This window comes from Pyrgilauda ruficollis, unplaced genomic scaffold (genome assembly GCF_017590135.1).
Source record: "Pyrgilauda ruficollis isolate IOZ18807 unplaced genomic scaffold, ASM1759013v1 scaffold341, whole genome shotgun sequence".
Lineage (NCBI taxonomy): Eukaryota > Metazoa > Chordata > Aves > Passeriformes > Passeridae > Pyrgilauda > Pyrgilauda ruficollis.
Genome location: NW_024524834.1, coordinates 41,559 through 59,395, shown reverse-complemented (window position 1 = coordinate 59,395; position 17,837 = coordinate 41,559). Strand labels below are relative to the sequence as shown.

Below are 17,837 nucleotides of genomic sequence, written 5' to 3'. Positions count from 1 at the left end.
TAACCGGACTTTTTGAATTTGATAAGTGTCACTTCACTCTCTTTTCTTTAGGCTCAGCAATACAAACATCAGCTTGAGCTGTAGTTTTCTAAGCTACTGGACAAGACAAGTACGATGCTAAAAATATGCAGTTACTCGAACTGTGAGATATTCTCTAGAGACCAATTTTTTTTATGAGATTCAAATTAATAGTAAATGCCCTTCCTGTGTTTTTTAGGTTGCAAGGCTAATGAATTTGCCTTCTCAATGGAGATAAAAAAGGAAGGAGGTGGAGAAACAAGTTTGCATTTTTAATTTCATTGAATTAAAAAATCCCCACGTTTTTAAAGGAATTGCATCTAGAACCTGGCAACTTTGGCAAGTTGTACTTTAATCCACACCTAGAACTGATGGAAATGCTTGTGAAAGAGGTGAGTGCAAAGACAGAGTCACTTTAAGTCAAGGTATTTTTATATAGAGAAATTAACAGCTCTAATTAGAACAGTCTGGCCACACATATACAGCTATGACACATCTAATTCACTACAACTATACAAAAACAGCCTATATAAATTGAACACTCAATTTGAACAATACAAAACACTTTGCAGTGTAATACAAGAAAACAATTTACTGATTTATGATTAGGACTTCCATATACTACAGCAAAATGGCTGTTAGTACAGTTTCTGAAAAAAAAAAGTACGCTTCACAATCAACTAAGTCTTCAAGTCAGCTTGTTAGGAAATTCAGTGCATTATGTACAGCAAAAACATGGAGCTGAAATACACATGCAAATTTCCATTTTAATACCAGTTATACCAGTTATGCATTTGATTTTAAATGGAAAATTTCTGAATGGAACAAAAATTTAAAGAAGTCAGGTTAATCAAAGATAAACCTTACAAAATGCTTTAAATGTATTTTCTTTCAAAGTTTCAATGATGTCATCACTTTCAAAAGAATTTGTTTATTCTAAGGCCTTGTATCAAAAGTTTTATTTCATAATATACTCACATACAAGCAGATATTCCCACCTATTTTTCTAATATTTTTCCCCCCCACATAATATTAATGGAAAACCTTAAGTAGTACTGGTACAAACCAGAAAAATTACTTAACTGTGCTCTGGCCAGAACATGAGCTGGGAGGAAGGGAAAAAAGATAATTAAAGTCACAGGCAAACAGCAGCCTGCCCTCTACCCTCTTGCTATGACAAACCCCCCAAACATCTTGATAAGAACAGCACCTGTGTTGTCAGAGTAGTGCAAAGGGCAGAGAACTAGAGGTAGGACTGGAAGAAGCCCTTTTCTTCTAAACTTTAGGTAGAATATAATTTGTGATTTATAATTTTTAGAGACTTCAGTACATTTCCTAAAGATAAAAGAGGAAAAATTTCAGCTATGGAAATAAACAAAAATCTCACCTTATTATGGTCGTACTTGTATGGGATTTTGAGGGTATCCATGGCTCTGATCATGGCCTGCATCGCTGTAAATATATTCTGGTACACCAATTTCGTAAAGCCCCTTTTGTCTTCATCAGAGTAACCTGATCCATGAATGATTCTCATCTGCTTGATAAATGTGCTTTTGCCACTCTCTCCTGTGCCTGCAAGACAAATAAGAATATACTTCAGCCAATGGACACAAACATGACTTTTCTGCACAAAGCGGACAGCTTGTTAAGTTCAAGGCAAAACACTGTCAAGTGGTTATGGTGCTTACAAGGTGCTTGCTTCAATATCAAGACAGCAGTAACACAGTAACAACTGAAGCAACATTGAATTAATTTTTTTTTTGAAGACAAAATACAGGCAGGAAAAAAATAGCAATGAGTTAATGACTAAAACAAAACTTCTCCAAAAAATCTAGAATACACCACTGGGTATTTAAAATTATAAGCATAAAATTCCAATCCCAAAGAAATAGTTCTCAACTATAGGGAATTACTATTAGATGTTCTATCACAAAAAAAGTCTTAGAGTAAGAACAAAAATTAGCTTATGTGGCCAAATTTCAGAACATTATGGTAAGCAGCAATATACAACCAACACATAATTTTTAGAAAGCCAAATAATATAACAATTATAGTTGTGCAAACTTCAACCTCAGAAATATATAAAATCAGCTTTAAGTAAAATTTGGCTTGTATTTGTTAATGGACAGTCATTACTTCCTTTAAATTTTTTTATGTCTTTGTACTTTACACAAAGCATAAATGACTAATAAATCAATATTCTGCATGTTTATCAATTTAAAGTTAAGATTTGCTTGTTTGGAATTTTGCACAAAATATATCACACAGCATTTTTTCCTTTGGAAAAATTCAGTCTCTCTGTGATTAACTGAGCTTATCTAAGCAATCAAATCATATGAATACTTTATAAGAAAGAATTGAAATTTAAAATAGTTGCACAGCCATGTGAATGCTGCATGTACACCTAGCTATTTAGCTCCCTAAGAAATGCAATGCATTTAAATGCATGCAGTACTTAGCCTTTCAGCCTAGATTCTATTTTGATCATTTTTATAAAGCTTTCAGGCCTCATTTATGATATAATACTTGACTACCAGGACAAAGAAAGCCTTATGCTTTACATGATGTTTTAGGTGTCTCAGAGTAGTGTATTTCACAAGCAGTGCAATGTTGCAGTACAAGCTGATTCGTACTGAACATGAATCCGGTTATAAATAAGAAATCCAGCCCAGTTCCATAAACCAGCCTCTGGGCTGACTGAAAGAGGTTTCAACCAATAACAACTCTCCTAAAGTACAAGCATTTGACTGGTTCAGAGTCTAGGAGGCGTGGAGTTTAGAGCAATGACTGTTTAGAGCCAGGAGTTTTTGAATTTCCTATAAAAGCAAGCCCCAAACAATAAAACACACTGGCCGATGAGCAACAAAGGTCTGTTGTGTGTTATGTCTCAGATGCATGAACATCACGTGACAGTGCAATGCAAGGTTAAAGCATGATTCTGTGCTTGCAACTCTTAAGTGTTTCAGGTAGTACTCCTCAAAATCTAACCTCAAAGTCTCTACAAGATTTTGTCTTTACTGTGTGTGACTGTTCATTAAACTCCCACTTAAATTTTTGGCTATCACAGCTCATGCTAAGGAATGATGTATGCTAGGAGCAGAGCCATTAAGTCAAAGCCAAGCACTAGAGTTGGCAGGACAGGTGGCCAAAAATAGCTAAAGGGCCATTATACAACCATTATCGCCTGCAAATTGTTGTTTCCAGGAGCTATTATCTTTTGTTTGGCAGTCTGGTCAGAATCTGCTAAATTATGGAAATGGTATGCACCAAATCTCCAAGATGGAGAGTATAGAACACGAGCTTACCTAAAAAGCTTTTGAAGTATATACAACAGCAGTTGGACTGCTGAGGCTTTCATGCTTCCTGGTGTGATATAGGAGATGCCTGCACTGTGATGGAAGAGGAAGGATAAGCACTCTCATGTTGGCTAGGCAACTAATTATTTTCTTTTCCTCATAGGTGTGTTACCAGATAAAAAATGGCTTACACCTGGTGAGCTAACACAATGCTTATTCTCCAAAACTACTGGCCTACAGAAACTGCCCAATGCCCATTCTGTAAGAAGGAGAACTGGAAGTTCACCAGTCTCAGTGTCCTGCCAACTCAGCCAGGTCACCTGGAACACTGGGGTCTACAACCACCAGAGAGACCTCCAGGACAGAAGAACGCATGAGTAAAGAAGAGGGGAAATATGTTAATGATTTCAGGGAAATGATTATTACATGTTGGTTTAGTCTGGGACAATCAATGAATATGTATGCAAAATACAATATCTAAACAGAAACTTTCCTGTACCCAGCATGCACGGCTTTGGGAGGAGCTATCCCCCCGTGCACCCAGTCAAATAAAGAATGCCTGCTTCTTAATGCTACATTGGTGTTAAGGGGTTTCTTATTTTACCGATTTTTTGGTAAGAGTTTTGGTGCCCCAGATGGGACAGATTCCTGATTTTCAACAGATCCAAGGGATCACAGGACTTCCAGCCAGCACCGAAGGATTCTCGGGGAGAACCTTCCATCCCTGATCCAAAGGAAATCGTAGCAAGACCCCTGGTAAGATAAAGGCATTCTTTACTCTAAAGATGTTAACTGTTAACCTACCTATAAGGCACAGCAAAAGCTACACAGGGTTTGGTTTAAGGGTACCGAAGGTGAGAAAAGGGAATGGTTAGACTCCCTTCTAAGGAGCTCCTAAACAGTAATTTCTTGTAATGTGAAACAAAACCTCAAAAGGGGTATCACAGGAGTCACCGCTGGGATGTATCTTGAAACATTGGAAACAAATTTGGGGTATTCCCTCATGCGTGAAAAACATACAATTCTGTAATCAGTGGTAGCCACTTTACATGCTGGAAGAACAAAAGAAGTGGCCTAAGGACGGAACCTTACAGTATAACACCCTGTTGCAACTAATGTTGTTTTGTAGAAGGGAAAATAAGTGGAATGAAGTTCCTTATGTTGACTTGTTTTTCACCCTAAGAAATCATCCAGAGTGGCAAAAGGAATGTGGGAGGACCCCGCAAGATCCACTAATTTTTGCACTTGAAAAGGAAAAGAAAGGCAAAGAGTTGAAAAGGTGGTGTTCTGTGTGCAGCCTAGGGCAGAGGTGCTAAAAGCGAGGAAGAGAGGACGAGGATGATTTAGAGATGATGGTTGCTCTACAGCAAAGAGCAGGTGGGGTGAATGCTGAATCAGCAGGGAACAGGTGGGGTGAATGATGAATCGGCAGGGAACGCGGCTAGATGCATAAGTAGGTCATGGGACAGTGGACTGGAAGTGAGAGAATGCTTTAGGGGATCAGAGGATTTTAGCCTGATTGCAGGATGCACTAGAAGGCAACAAGGAGATGTTGGGGGGATGCTGGGGATATTCTGATGGCTCCCCTCTGAAAGGCAGTTGGGAATCATGGGCCAGTAACAGTAAAGACCCCATTTTCAATTGTGGATTTAATGTCATGGAAAAAGGCAGCGGGAGTTTATAGAGAGGATCTGGATCGAGTTGCTAAAGTATTTGAAACCATAATTAGAACTCAGGATCCTGACTGGAATGATATACAAATAATGTTAGATATGTTGTTGGACAGCACAGAAAAAAGGATGGTTTTGACCATGGCCAGAAAGCAGGTGGAGGGGGCACATGCTAATGGAGACTTAGAAGGAACTGTAGATCAGAATTTTCCTTCAACAGATCCAAGGTGGAACCCTAATTTATTGGGACTCCAAGATTGTTTAACAAGATATCAGAGATGAATATTGTTTGATGTAAAGCATGCTATACCGAAAGCCACGAACTGGTCAAAACTGTATGAGGTAAAGCAGGACAGTACTGAATCCCCCACAGCTTTGATGGAATGATTGAAGGTGACTGCCAGAAAATATATTGATTTGGATCCTGAGAACCCAGAGGAGGCTGTACAGTTAGCAACTACCTTTATAGGGCAGTCTACCCCAGATATTGGAAAGAAACTCCAGAAACTGGAAGGAGCACAGTCACATGACTTAGGAATGTTGTTAGATGAAGCGTGGAAAGTATATCACGACAGGGATAGGGAAAATGAACTATGGCAGGCTAGAAGGGAAAACAAGAGGCATGACAAACTGCTTGCAACTGGGGTGGCTAGGGGACCTGTGGAGGGTACTAAGGGACTGGCCAACAGGGGAGGTCGGGTGGGGGGGAAGAAGGGGAGGTGGGAGGCTTCCACTGTTTCCCTGACAATGGTTAAGGGAAGACTAGTGTGCAGTCTGCAAGGAAAAGGGGCATTGGAAGGGAGAATGCCCACAGGCTGGAAAGCTGGACCTGGTCTTAAAGATTAGGCCACTAGAAGATGAAGATTGAAAGGGACCGGGGGATTCTACCTGTCGTGGTTTGACCAGGAAGTGAGTTTCTGGGAAAGTTATGGTCAAACCAATCAGTGGCCAGATTTGAAATTGGCACCTGGTGTGGCCACTGGGGACTTGGATACACCTCTGAGAACACAGGGGTTAAAAGCAGATGACATTTTTGTGTCGAATGTCGATGTTGTAGATTAATAAAGTGTTGTTTTTTCCCTCCATTCCCAAGTTGGAGCCTGCTTTGTTCTGTTCCCGGGTCACATCTCACAGTAACCATTTTGGAAATACACCTTTCATGGGGGCACTGGCACTGTGCCAGGGTCAATCCATGACCAGCTGATCCCCTGGTTACATTGAGGCTGGGGAAAGAAGAAATGGAATTTTTGGTGGACACAGGAGCAACTTATTCTGTATAGAATACATGTAAAGGGAAACATAGTAGAAATGTGGTTGTCTTGGGGTGATGTTATGATACTGTATCCCCTGTTGTCTGCTTTATGCCCAGACATGGGTCCTGTAACTTTAAACCCAAAGGGGGGGGGGGGGGGCGCAGTGGAATTCTTTCAGTGGCCTATGTTCAAAAGCACAGCTAACTCCCTCGGCTTTTCCCCAGCACTCGGCTCTGTGTATGCAGCAGAAAAAAAAGGTAGTTGTATCTTTGCTTTTAGCTAGCTTCTTTTTTGTTAGCTGAGTCAAGAAGTTTTTTTCCAAGGACTGTGGCTTCTTCTTCTGGAACTGTTAAGCTTTGCTCCGGTCCGAAACACCTGAACATTGCCAGGAGCCCCACGCCATGCGGCCCAGCAGGGGGAAGTCTTCAGGGATGCCACATTCTGGCTCCAGATCTTGGGAGAAGCCGAGCAGGACTCTAAAAATCCACCATCTTTCTCCACAATGAGAAGGTTCATTATCTAACAATATTAATTTTCTTTTCCATGCCTGTGTGCACTCTGCTTTTTCAATAAACAGAGGTTTTTTTCATTTTCCTCCAAGAAATTCCTTTTGAACCTGTGGGGGAGGAGCTCTTGAAACCTACCTCTCTTTAGAGGACACGTTCATTTCAGGACATTTCCTCCTAATTTGTTTTAAACCAAGACAGTGGTAAATGCAATTGATGCTACAGGGAAAAGCAAAACTTGGTCCTTTTACAACCCATGACATTTAAATTAGGAAAGTAATTGGATTACTCACCAGTTTCTATATATGCCTGAATTCCCAGTCCCCTTGCTGGGGAGAGATTTATTGGAAAAATTGGATGCTCAAATAATTTTTCAGGATGGGGAAAAAAAAATTTAAACACCAGAATCAAAAGCCATTTGGGCAAGGATTTTTATGTTACAGGAGCCAAATGAATTGCAAGAAATCCCACAGGAGTTAGAAAACACTGTGACCCTATTGGTATGGACAACTGAAATGCCCGGACAATCAAAAGTGGCCAAACCATTGAGGATTACTCCAAAACCTGAAGCTAAACTAGTAAGGCAAAAACAATATCCTATTAATTGGGAGGCAAGGAAGGGGCTGGAAAAGCTTATAAAAATCTTTTTAAAATATGCGATATTGAAGGAGTGTGAATCAGAATATAACACACCAATACTACCTATTACAAAGCAAAATGGGGAATATAGGTTAGTACATAAAATAGTACCAGATATTCATCCAGTAGTAGCTAATCCATACACACTTTTGACAGCACTAAAAGGGGAATATAAATGGTTTACAGTGATTGATCTTAAGGATGCCTTTTTCTGCATACCCTTGGAGGAAAATAGCCAAACAAAAATTTGCTTTTGAATGGGAAAGTCCCACCTCTGAATGCAAAGTTCACTTAACCTGGACTCCCCTACTGCAGGGATTTAAAAATAGTCCAACAATATTTGGAAATCAACTAGCAAAACAATTAGAACAATGGAAAAAAAATAACACCGAAGAAGCAGTTTTACAGTATGTGGATGACATTCTGCTGGCAGCAGAGACCCAACACCAATGCCTACAAATGACCATAAGTCTGTTGAACTTTTTGTGACAGAATGGTTACACAGTAATTAAAAGAAAAGCTCAAATAGGAAAGGCAACTGTGAGCTATTTGGGCTTGGGGATCACTCAAAGACAGAGAATTCTGGGCCTTGACAGAAAAGAAGCAATCTGCCAAACTCCAGAACCTAGGAACATCTGAGAATTACGAGGCTTTCTAGGAGTGGTTGGGTGGTGCTGGTTGCGGATATTAAACTATGGACTTTTAGTGAAGCCTGTCTATGAACCTCTCAAAGAGCCAAAGGGTGGGCAATTAGTGTGGACTCTTGAGTCCCAAACTGCCTTCTGAGAACTGAAAAAGGCATTAATGACAGCACCTGGATTAGGGCTTCCAGACTTAACCAAGCCCTTTGAACTGTTTGTGCATGAGAGGCAACATTTAGCCCTGGGCATCCTGATGCAGACGCTGGGAACCTGGAGGAGACCTGTGGGCTATTTCTCAAAACAGCTGGACAACATGAGCAAAGGATGGCCAGGATGCTTGCGAGCAGTTGCTGCAACTCTTCTACTGATCCAAGAGGCCAGGAAGCTCATGACTGGACAGCACATAACTGGTTTTGTCCCTCACATGGTAATATCTGTATTAGAGTGAAAGGGGGGGTATTGGCTGTCCCCCAGCAGGATGCTCAAATACCAAGTTGTACTTTTGGAACAGGATGATGTGGAATTGAAGACAACAGCAGCCATGAATCCAGCCGTGTTCCTCGATCCAAAGGCAGCAGATGAGGGAGCCCTGGCACATGATTTTCTCCAAACTATTGAACAGGTATATTCCAGAAGAACTGATCTGAGAGATGATCCAATAGACAATCCTGATTTAGAATTATTCACAGATGGAAGCAGTTTCGTGAAGGATAGAAAATGGATGGCAGGATATGCAGTGGTAACCACTACTGAAATACTGGAAGCTTGATCTTTACCAGTTAAGACGTCAGCACAAAAGGCAGAAATAATAGCACTAAAACAAGCATTGAATTTGGCAGCAGGCAAAAGGGTGAATATTTGGACTGATTCTAGGTATGCATTTGGTGTACTTCATGGCCATGGAGCTATATGGAAGGAAAGAGGACTCCTATCAGCTCAAGGATCAGCTATTAAACACAAAGAATAAATTTTACAACTTCTGAAAGAAACCAAAGGAGATGGCAGTGATGCATTGCAAAGCACATCAACCTGGGCAAACGAATGTTTTAGTGGGAAACCAATTGGCAGACAAAGAAGCTCGAGGAGTAGCTGAAAGAGGCATCCTAGTGTTAGTACCACAAAGACAAATTGACATATCTGAATTTAAGCCTAATTATGACAGTGAGGATCAGTGCTTAGCAAGCACATTAAAAGCCACTAAGAATCAGGAGGGATGGTGGGTAACAGACAGCCAACAGGTTATAGTTCCAACTTCTGTAATTAGGAAAATAACAGAAAAGGAACACAACAAAACCCATTGGGGAAGTGAGTCCATGATATCTAGTCTCCAAAGCTCTATACTCAGCATAGGAATGACTAAAATAGCAAAATCATACCTAGTGAAATGTCCAATTTGTTTAAAAAGCAATCCCATATATAGGAAAAGGCCACCTGATGGAACAATTAAACAGGGAAATTCACCTGGAGATTATTAGCAAATAGATTTCTCTAAATTACCAAGACAAAACGGGTAGAGGTATCTTTTGGTATTGGTAGATTTTTTTTCCAGATGGCCAGAAGCCTTTCCCTGTCGCACCAATAAAGCTGGGGAAGTGGTAAAAATCATGCTTAAAGAAATCATACCATTAGGAAAATAACAGAAAAGGAACACAACAAAACCCATTGGGGAAGTGAGTCCATGATATCTAGTCTCCAAAGCTCTATACTCAGCATAGGAATGACTAAAATAGCAAAATCATACCTAGTGAAATGTCCAATTTGTTTAAAAAGCAATCCCATATATAGGAAAAGGCCACCTGATGGAACAATTAAACAGGGAAATTCACCTGGAGATTATTAGCAAATAGATTTCTCTAAATTACCAAGACAAAACGGGTAGAGGTATCTTTTGGTATTGGTAGATTTTTTTTCCAGATGGCCAGAAGCCTTTCCCTGTCGCACCAATAAAGCTGGGGAAGTGGTAAAAATCATGCTTAAAGAAATCATACCAAGATTTGGGGTGCCACTTGGGATGTCCTCAGATACAGGCCCACATTTTATAGCAGATATGGTACAACAGCTGAGCAAAACTCTAGGTAAAAACGGGACTTACACACACCTTGGTGACAACCACAATCAAGTGGGAAAGTGGAAAGGATTAATCAGACTTTGAAACGACAAATTAGCAAAATGTGTCAAGAAACTTGCTTAAGATGGCCACAGACCTTCCCTCTGGCTCTTTTGCGAGTCAGAATTCAGCCAGGGTCAAAAACTAAAGTCCCTATGAATTGCTGTACAGACGGCTGTATCAGACACCATCCTATCCCGGAGAAATACCGTTCTGGTTTGAAAGCAAAATCAGTGAGAGACTCCAAGTCAGAAATACAATTTATTAGGAAAAGAAAAAAACCCAACAAAATACATACAATAATACAAAAAGAAAGAAAAAAAAAAAACACTGACAGAGTCAGAATACAACCTGACACCCTGCTAGTTAGGGCAGTGGTAGCAGTCCAGATGAAATGGTCTTGTTGAAGTGGTGATCCCGTAGAAAAGATCTGGTATCTCTTGTCCTCTGGAAACAAGTGGCTAAGAGCAGCTTGTTCTGTCCCAAAACCCAGATTATGTCTAGGTGGGGATACTTAGCTCCACCCCCCTGGGCAGAGCATCTCACAATGGGCTGATATCATTCTGTGATGCTGTGGGTCCTTGATTGCCCATTAAACAGAAATGGCTCGGGGAGGGAGTTATCTCTGAGTCATGTGGCAAGGCATTGATGGGTCCATTAACAGGAGATAAGGAAAAAACAATGCCCCTCCTGGTTTCAACAGCTCTTGAAGATGGGGATAGAAAACATCTTTATATTGTAACCTAGGACAAATACATTCAAACGAAGAAACGGATTTAAATCTATACTTAATTTCTTTTGGAAAAACCTTTGCAGGACTCTGCCAGTTTATAATCCTATCAGGACCAGTTGCTTTGGATGCACCTGTTCACCCATACCAATCTGGGGACTTTGTATATGTTAAGACCTGGAACTCTGAACCCTTAAAAGAGAAGTAGAAAGGACACTTTCACATCCTCCTGGTAATCTACACGGCACTTAAGGTGGAAGGAATCAAACCCTGGGTCCATCACACACAGGGAAAACCAGCAACCACACATTAAACGCAGCAAAAACAACATTAATTAACACCTCAGAGTTTTTGTTGTATCTAAATCCTATTGTTTTAGGTATATGATATGATTTTCTAGGGGGATATTATTTATTGGATCTAAATGATCTACTATTTATTAACGTAATTTATAATAATAATAAAAAACTATGTTGTTAATCTCTGGGAAGGGAAATGTGATCTTAAAGCTAGTGCAAGATTTTGGCAGATTACAGAATGTAACCTCTATAACAGTTTCTTTGTCAACACCAACTTTTGCAGAAAATCCAGTTCCATGGAAAGTTTTAGTCAGCAATTTGACAAAAAATTTGGGAACACATGTGGAAAGGAAATAAGACCCATGCCAATTGGACAGAGATGGAAGGAGAATATTCCTTACAATGGACATGTAAGAATGTTGAGAGTTGTAATATCCTAAAACCAGATCTGGAAATAACCTCAGGGAATATTTATCGGCTGACAGACTGCACTAATACCCCTTGGAGATGTCAAATATGCAAAATATGGAACAGCCCTCAAATGGGACAATGGGAATATATCCAGCCAGTTCAATGGTGTCTGGACTGGAAAGGGAATCCAGGCTTCCTAGAAGACCCCTTACAGGTTGGTATAAAATATTCTGATTTAATTAGGTCAAGGCAAAAGGATCCAAAGATAAAAGAAAAGTGGAATTGCACTCAAGTATACACTTGTACTAGTAAGTGTTGCAGTGTGATGTCATGGTTTACCCCAGAACCCCGGGTTTCTCCCCTGAAGTTTCCCTCCCAGGTGTGTCAATCATCCCTCTTTTCCCCACCCTGACCCCTGCCAAGCACTGTCTGTCAGTCCTGGAATTCCAGAAGGACGTTGAGTGATTGAGCAGATTCAAAAGATGCCCTCTACCCCTGGGGGGCATTGGGCCATCCAGGTGTCCTTTGTCCCTTGAGACCTCCTCTCCCATACCTGGTTGGTGAGCTCCCTATCCCTTCCCTCTTCCCCTCCCTGTTGCGGTGTGATGTCATGGCTTGCCTCAGTTAGCCAGGTCCTTCCCCAGGTGTCAGTCACCTCTCCTTTCCCCCACCCTTGACCCCTGCTGGGCACTGTCTATCAACCCAGAAATTCCAGGGGACAGCAAGTGATTGGCAGGTTCAAAGGATGCTCTCCACCCCTGGAGGGCCATTGGCCCACCCAGGTGTCCCTCTCACTTGAGACCCCCTCCCCCCATACATGATTGGTGGTCCCTGGGTTCCCTTCCCTCCCCCTCTCCCCAGGTAAAAGGGCAAGCACACCACATGGTTGGGAGTTCTGTTGGAGTTGTTGCAGGATTCAGAGGCCATGCGGCCCAAAATAAAAAAATCTGGATTAAGAACTCTCCATCAGGACCCACTCCTTCCTTCACCACCGCCTTAAAAGGTTTCTCCAGCACAGGGAGGCTTGAGGAGTGACCCGCTTCTACCAACAAGCCCCAGTCCGCTAGCACTGGAGTTCGGGACTTGCCCGGACTTGTCCCCATGTGCTCAGCTGCGACTACAGGTAGCTAAATAGCGTCTCTGGGGACAAAACACCACAGGTGCCGCTATTTGGTTAAGCAGCTGGGACCAGAAAGACCAAGGCAGTCCCGTTCAGTAATATTGGTAACCTCCAATATTTTGGTGCCCATTCCATGAGGCTGCTTTGATCCCGCAGCCTGAGGGGACACTCCAGAGCTCCGGAACCTCAGAAGACCACGGAGAGACTTTAAGGCAGCTTGACATTCGCTGGAAGAGCTTTGAAGGCAGAGCTCTTCAGTAGAGACTTTGGAATTCATTCCACAAAAGCCTCGTGGATGTCCTGCACCTCTGGGAAACCTCAGCTCGATTTTGGTGAGCAGATTTTCCCAGGGGGAGAACAGGGAAGCTTTTTCCACCCCAAAAAAGTCCCGTTCCGGTGAAGAGACCCTGCCACACCACGGCACTGACCCGCATCGATTTGGGTATCTCCACTCCAAAAGGGGGGTAGGGAGCTCAAAAACAGTCTCTCAGGAGAGAATTGTTCTTTTTCACTCTATTTCAGAGTACACAAAGGCTGCACAGCCCCACAGAGTCAGCTGCGATACAACGTTAAGTTCCGCCACAGACAGTGCAGCTCTGCCGCTTTTAGAATTTGCGCGCCAGCCTCGGAGGGAGCGGGGGGAGCTCAGCCCACTCCGCCCTTTCGCAGCGGCGCGACGGCTCGGCACTCAGGTTTTGCGTTTCTCCGCAGCTCGGCGTGAGTGGGGGGGGCTCTCAGGTTTCTCCTCAGCACGAGCAGGGGGGTTTTTGGGTTTCCTGCAGTGTGGCACAGGTGGGGCGGCCCCGGCCGCGTGCGGTGCGGGCAGGCTCTGCCCCTCAGCGCGGCGAATTCGAGCTCTGTGCTGCTGCCGGCAGCACTTTTAAAAACCGTGCAGGCTGCTGCGCTGTGCAACGCTATATCTGCAGAGTTTTCTCTTCTTAACTGCGGTTTTCGTAATGGCTAGTGGATTCGGTTTTGTTTTTCTTTGGCGTGGGGATTGTACTGTGCCTTTTTACATCGAATATGGGGGCAAAACTAAGCACAGCACAGAAAGGAGTGTATTATCAGATTATAGGAATTTTGGTTGATGGAAACGTTTCCTTTTCTAAGGGAAAATTAAAACGGTTTATACGCTGGCTGTTCCTACACTTGCCACATATATCTTCTGAAAAAGTCCACAATATCCAGTTTTGGGACGAAGTAGGAAACAAATTGATAACCTTGGGAAAGTCTGGAGATATGTCCTCAGCCAAATTTGTGTTTTGGAGTTTGCAAGTTCGATCAGCTTTGCTCAAACAAAAGGAAGTGAAAGAAAAGTCAAATTACAAGGAACGTACCTCTGCTCTTCCTGTTTCTTCTCCCCACCCTAACTCTGAACCCTCTACCCCAAAACTCAGTATTTTAAAGAGAGCAGACGCTGCTCATGCCCAGGGAAATTGGCTCCCTGAGCATCTTAAAATACCCGAGTCCCACTGTCCACAAAGTCCTGGCCAGACTGCATGGAATTCTTCCCGAACCCCTGTATCCCCAGCTCAGAAACCTTGAGCGTGTGTTAGTCTGTTGATGCTTCTAGTTTGTAACAGGACAGTGCCTCTGATGAGTGTGTCTCAGGACACCAGACCAAAGCTGTTGCCAAGATCACCACAGGGAGTCGCTGTCGCCAACCCTGCACCCTTTCCTTCAGCACAGCAGCACACTGGGCAGCAACAAAGACCAGCAATGGTTGACCCCACAAGGCCATGCGTGCTTTGTAAGAACCTTGGGCACTGGGTTTACCAGTGTCCCCTGAAAAAAGAATTTGATGAATTTAAAAATAGCAGGGAAAGAGAACTACAAATGCTCCCAGGTGGTGAACAACAACAAAAACTGAATGGGGAGCGCTGCCGGCCTGCCAGGTGCTCAGACACAAAAAGAGCAGGCCAAAGGAATGGGGGAAGCAGTAAAGACCAAGCGCGCGGTAACACTGAAATTTATGTAAGTGAAGCAGATGCTTCAAGGACCACGTCTGCTGGTCCACCACTGAAGGTGAAACCAAATACCTTTGTTATGACTTAGGCAAACCTATGTTAACCACTACTTCTGTTAATGAGCCTTTCAGGTTGCAGCTGACAGAACCACTCCACCTGAAAGACACTGACTGGCATTTTGTCTCTGTTGACCCACAAAAGCAGGGTACTTGGCACCAAATTCGCTGTAAGTACATCGTCATGGGGGACACCAAGCACACACCACAAGAGATCGTAATTGCCCCAGGAATAACAACATCAGATCCTGAGCAATTAGTTCTCTGGCTGCACTGTTTCCACCCACCCCTGTTTCTTCCCAAAGCACAAATCATAGCACAAGCTACCCCGGTACCGAGTCTGCCTGAAGGCACCAAAAAACAAGGGCCCACAGTCGCACGGGTCCAAGCTATTGGGAAGGACAAACCCAAAATTTGGTAAAATGTCGGAGGGAGTGGGAAGTAAAAACACATTGAAATGCTTGTAGACACGGGTGCAGACTGCACAGTGATCCCAATAGAGGATTGGCCAGCACATTGGCCTTTGCAAAACGTGGCTGATCACGTTCGAGGTATACGGGGCATGCAATTGGCAAGACAATCCAAGAGCATCATCCAAATGGACAATTGGCAAACATACGTCTGTTCGTGTTAGATTATCCACAGCCATTGTTAGGGAGAGATTTGATGACGCAATGGGGAGTCACAATTGACATTCCAGACTCTCCACAGGATTTTTGGGCAGCAGTCACTGAAAAGGGCCCTGCCCAAAAACGGAATTGGAAGACAGAGAAACCAGTCTGGGTAGAACAGTGGCCGCTCAGTAAACAAAAACTGAAGGCGCTTGAGGAGCTAGTGGAAGAGCAACTGAAAAGAAGTCACATAGTGGAGACCATGTTTCCGTGGAATTCTGCAGTGTTTATCATCCAGAAGGCTGACAAAAAGAGATGGCGACTCCTCCACAACCTCCAACAAATCAATAATGTCATTGAAGATATGGGTTCTGTCCAACCTGGTATGCCATCCCCAGCAATGCTCCACCAAAATTGGAATTTGGCTGTCATTGATATAAAAGATTGTTTTTTCCAAATTCCCCTACACCCTGACGATGGACTGCGTTTCGCATTCTTAGTCCCCACTATCAACAGGGAAGCCCCGAGGAAGAGGTACCATTGCAACGTTCTTCCTCAAGGACTAAAAGCCTTGCCATCGATCTGTGAATGGTATGTCTCTTCCTTACTGTCCCCAGTACGTGCAGCCGCAGAAAAGGCCATCACCTATCATTATACAGATTATATCCTTGTGTGTACCCCCAATGATGATCTACTCACCCACGCACTTGACCTAACAATCAATGCATTGATTGTTGCAGGGTTCAAGCTCCAGGAAAAGAAAATTCAAAAGATGCGACCTTGGAAGTATTTGTGCTTAGAAATTGGAAAGATGACCATTGTTCCTCGAAAATTAGAAATCAAAATGAGGATTGAGACCCTTGCGGATGTCCAGAAGTAGTGTGGGTCTTTAAATTGGGTAAGGCCCTGGCTGGGTCTGACCAACGAAGACCTTGCCCCTCTTTTCGATTTGTTGAAAGGGGGAGAGGACCCGAGTTCCCCTAGGGCTGTTACCCCGGAGGCACAGAAAGCTCTAGAAAAAGTTCAGACAGCAATGTCCACAAGACAGGACAATCGATGTTGGCCTGATCTGCCATTCAAATTAATCATCTCAGGTAAGTTGCCGCACCTCCATGGAATCATTTTCCAGTGGGAGCAAAAACAAACACCTAAGACAAAAGAAACACCTGAAAAGGGCCAGGACCAGAGGGACCCTCTCTTGATCAGAGAGTGTGTTTTTATCAGTCACCAAAGGTCCAAGAGAATGACAAAGCCCCAAGAGCTAGTAGCAGGACTGATCCAGAAAGCTACAACCGAGATCAGGAAGCTGGCAGGATGTGACCTTGAGTGCATTCACATTCCAATTGGGTTAAAATCAGGCCAAATTGCTAAGGCAATGTTGGAACATTTGCTTCAGGAAAAGGAGGCACTGCAGTTTGCTCTGGATTCCTACTCAGGACAAATTTCTATCCATTGGCCTGCCCACAAAATTTTCAAACAAGAAGTTAAATTTATTCTAAAATAAGAAAGCGTTCAAAGTAGGAGACCTTTATAAAAGGCTCTGACCGTCTTTACAGACATGTCTGGGAGATCCCACAAATCCGTTATGACTTGGAAGGATCCTCAAACCCAGCAGTGGGAAACTGACATTGCTGAGGTGGAAGGTTCACCTCAGGTTGCTGAGTTGGCTGAAGTTGTTAGGGCCTTTGAAAACTTCTCAGAACCATTCAATCTGATTAAAGACTCTGCCTACGTGGCAGGAGTAGTATCCAGGGCAGATCAAGCAATACTGCGAGAAGTGTCTAACATCGCACTTTTTGAATTGCTCTCAAAACTTGTAAAGTTAGTTTCCCACCGAGAGCAACCACTTTTATGTGATGCATGTCAGGTCACACACCGACTTGCCAGGTTTTATCGCTGAAGGCAACAGAAGAGGACCCTGAGACTTGGAAGACAGGGGGACCTTACAAATTAGTTACATGGGGATGTGGATATACTTCTGTGTCCACCCCCTCTGGTTTAAAGTAGGTTCCTTCCAAATGGGTAAGGCCCTACGTCCCCAAGGTCTCAGGGAAGTGTACAGAAACACCCCAGGTTGCTAATGCTGCCTGGAGGAGGAGACGCTGCACATGTTCCCTGGAAGAAATTCCATTTACACCTCCTATCTGAAATAGTTAGTGATATATTTGTATCTTAAGTTTCCTTTTACCGGTTTAGATACCACTGTTCATGTGCAGCCTCGAGACACCATGAGACCGAGTCTGCTCCTTGTCCTACTCACGATCCTTGCACCAACGATCTCCTGGATAGTCCCTCAGCCCAAAGCAAACATATGGACCACCTTGGCCAGAGCCCTTGGACAGAATGACATCTGTCTCTCCACAGCAACAGCCTCTGACCCCCTGTCAACTTGCCTGGTGGGAGTTCCTTTTAAATCTGCAGAGTTCCCAAAGGAAATGTGTCACGCTTTAAATGAAGTTAACATACTTGCACCTCCTCCTGGTCACTACCCTGCTGACAATCCTTTACTGTTT

The 17,837-nt window shown here is 43.1% G+C and overlaps 1 protein-coding gene across 1 annotated transcript in view; it reads right to left on the bottom strand.

The window, feature by feature from the left end:
- LOC121357709 (guanine nucleotide-binding protein G(q) subunit alpha) overlaps positions 1-17,837 on the bottom strand; it is a 147,653-nt gene that overhangs the window by 92,850 nt on the left and 36,966 nt on the right. The window contains exon 2 of the mRNA XM_041475242.1: positions 1,406-1,590. Coding sequence (XP_041331176.1) covers positions 1,406-1,590 — 185 coding nt within the window. The remainder of the gene's footprint in view (positions 1-1,405; positions 1,591-17,837) is intronic.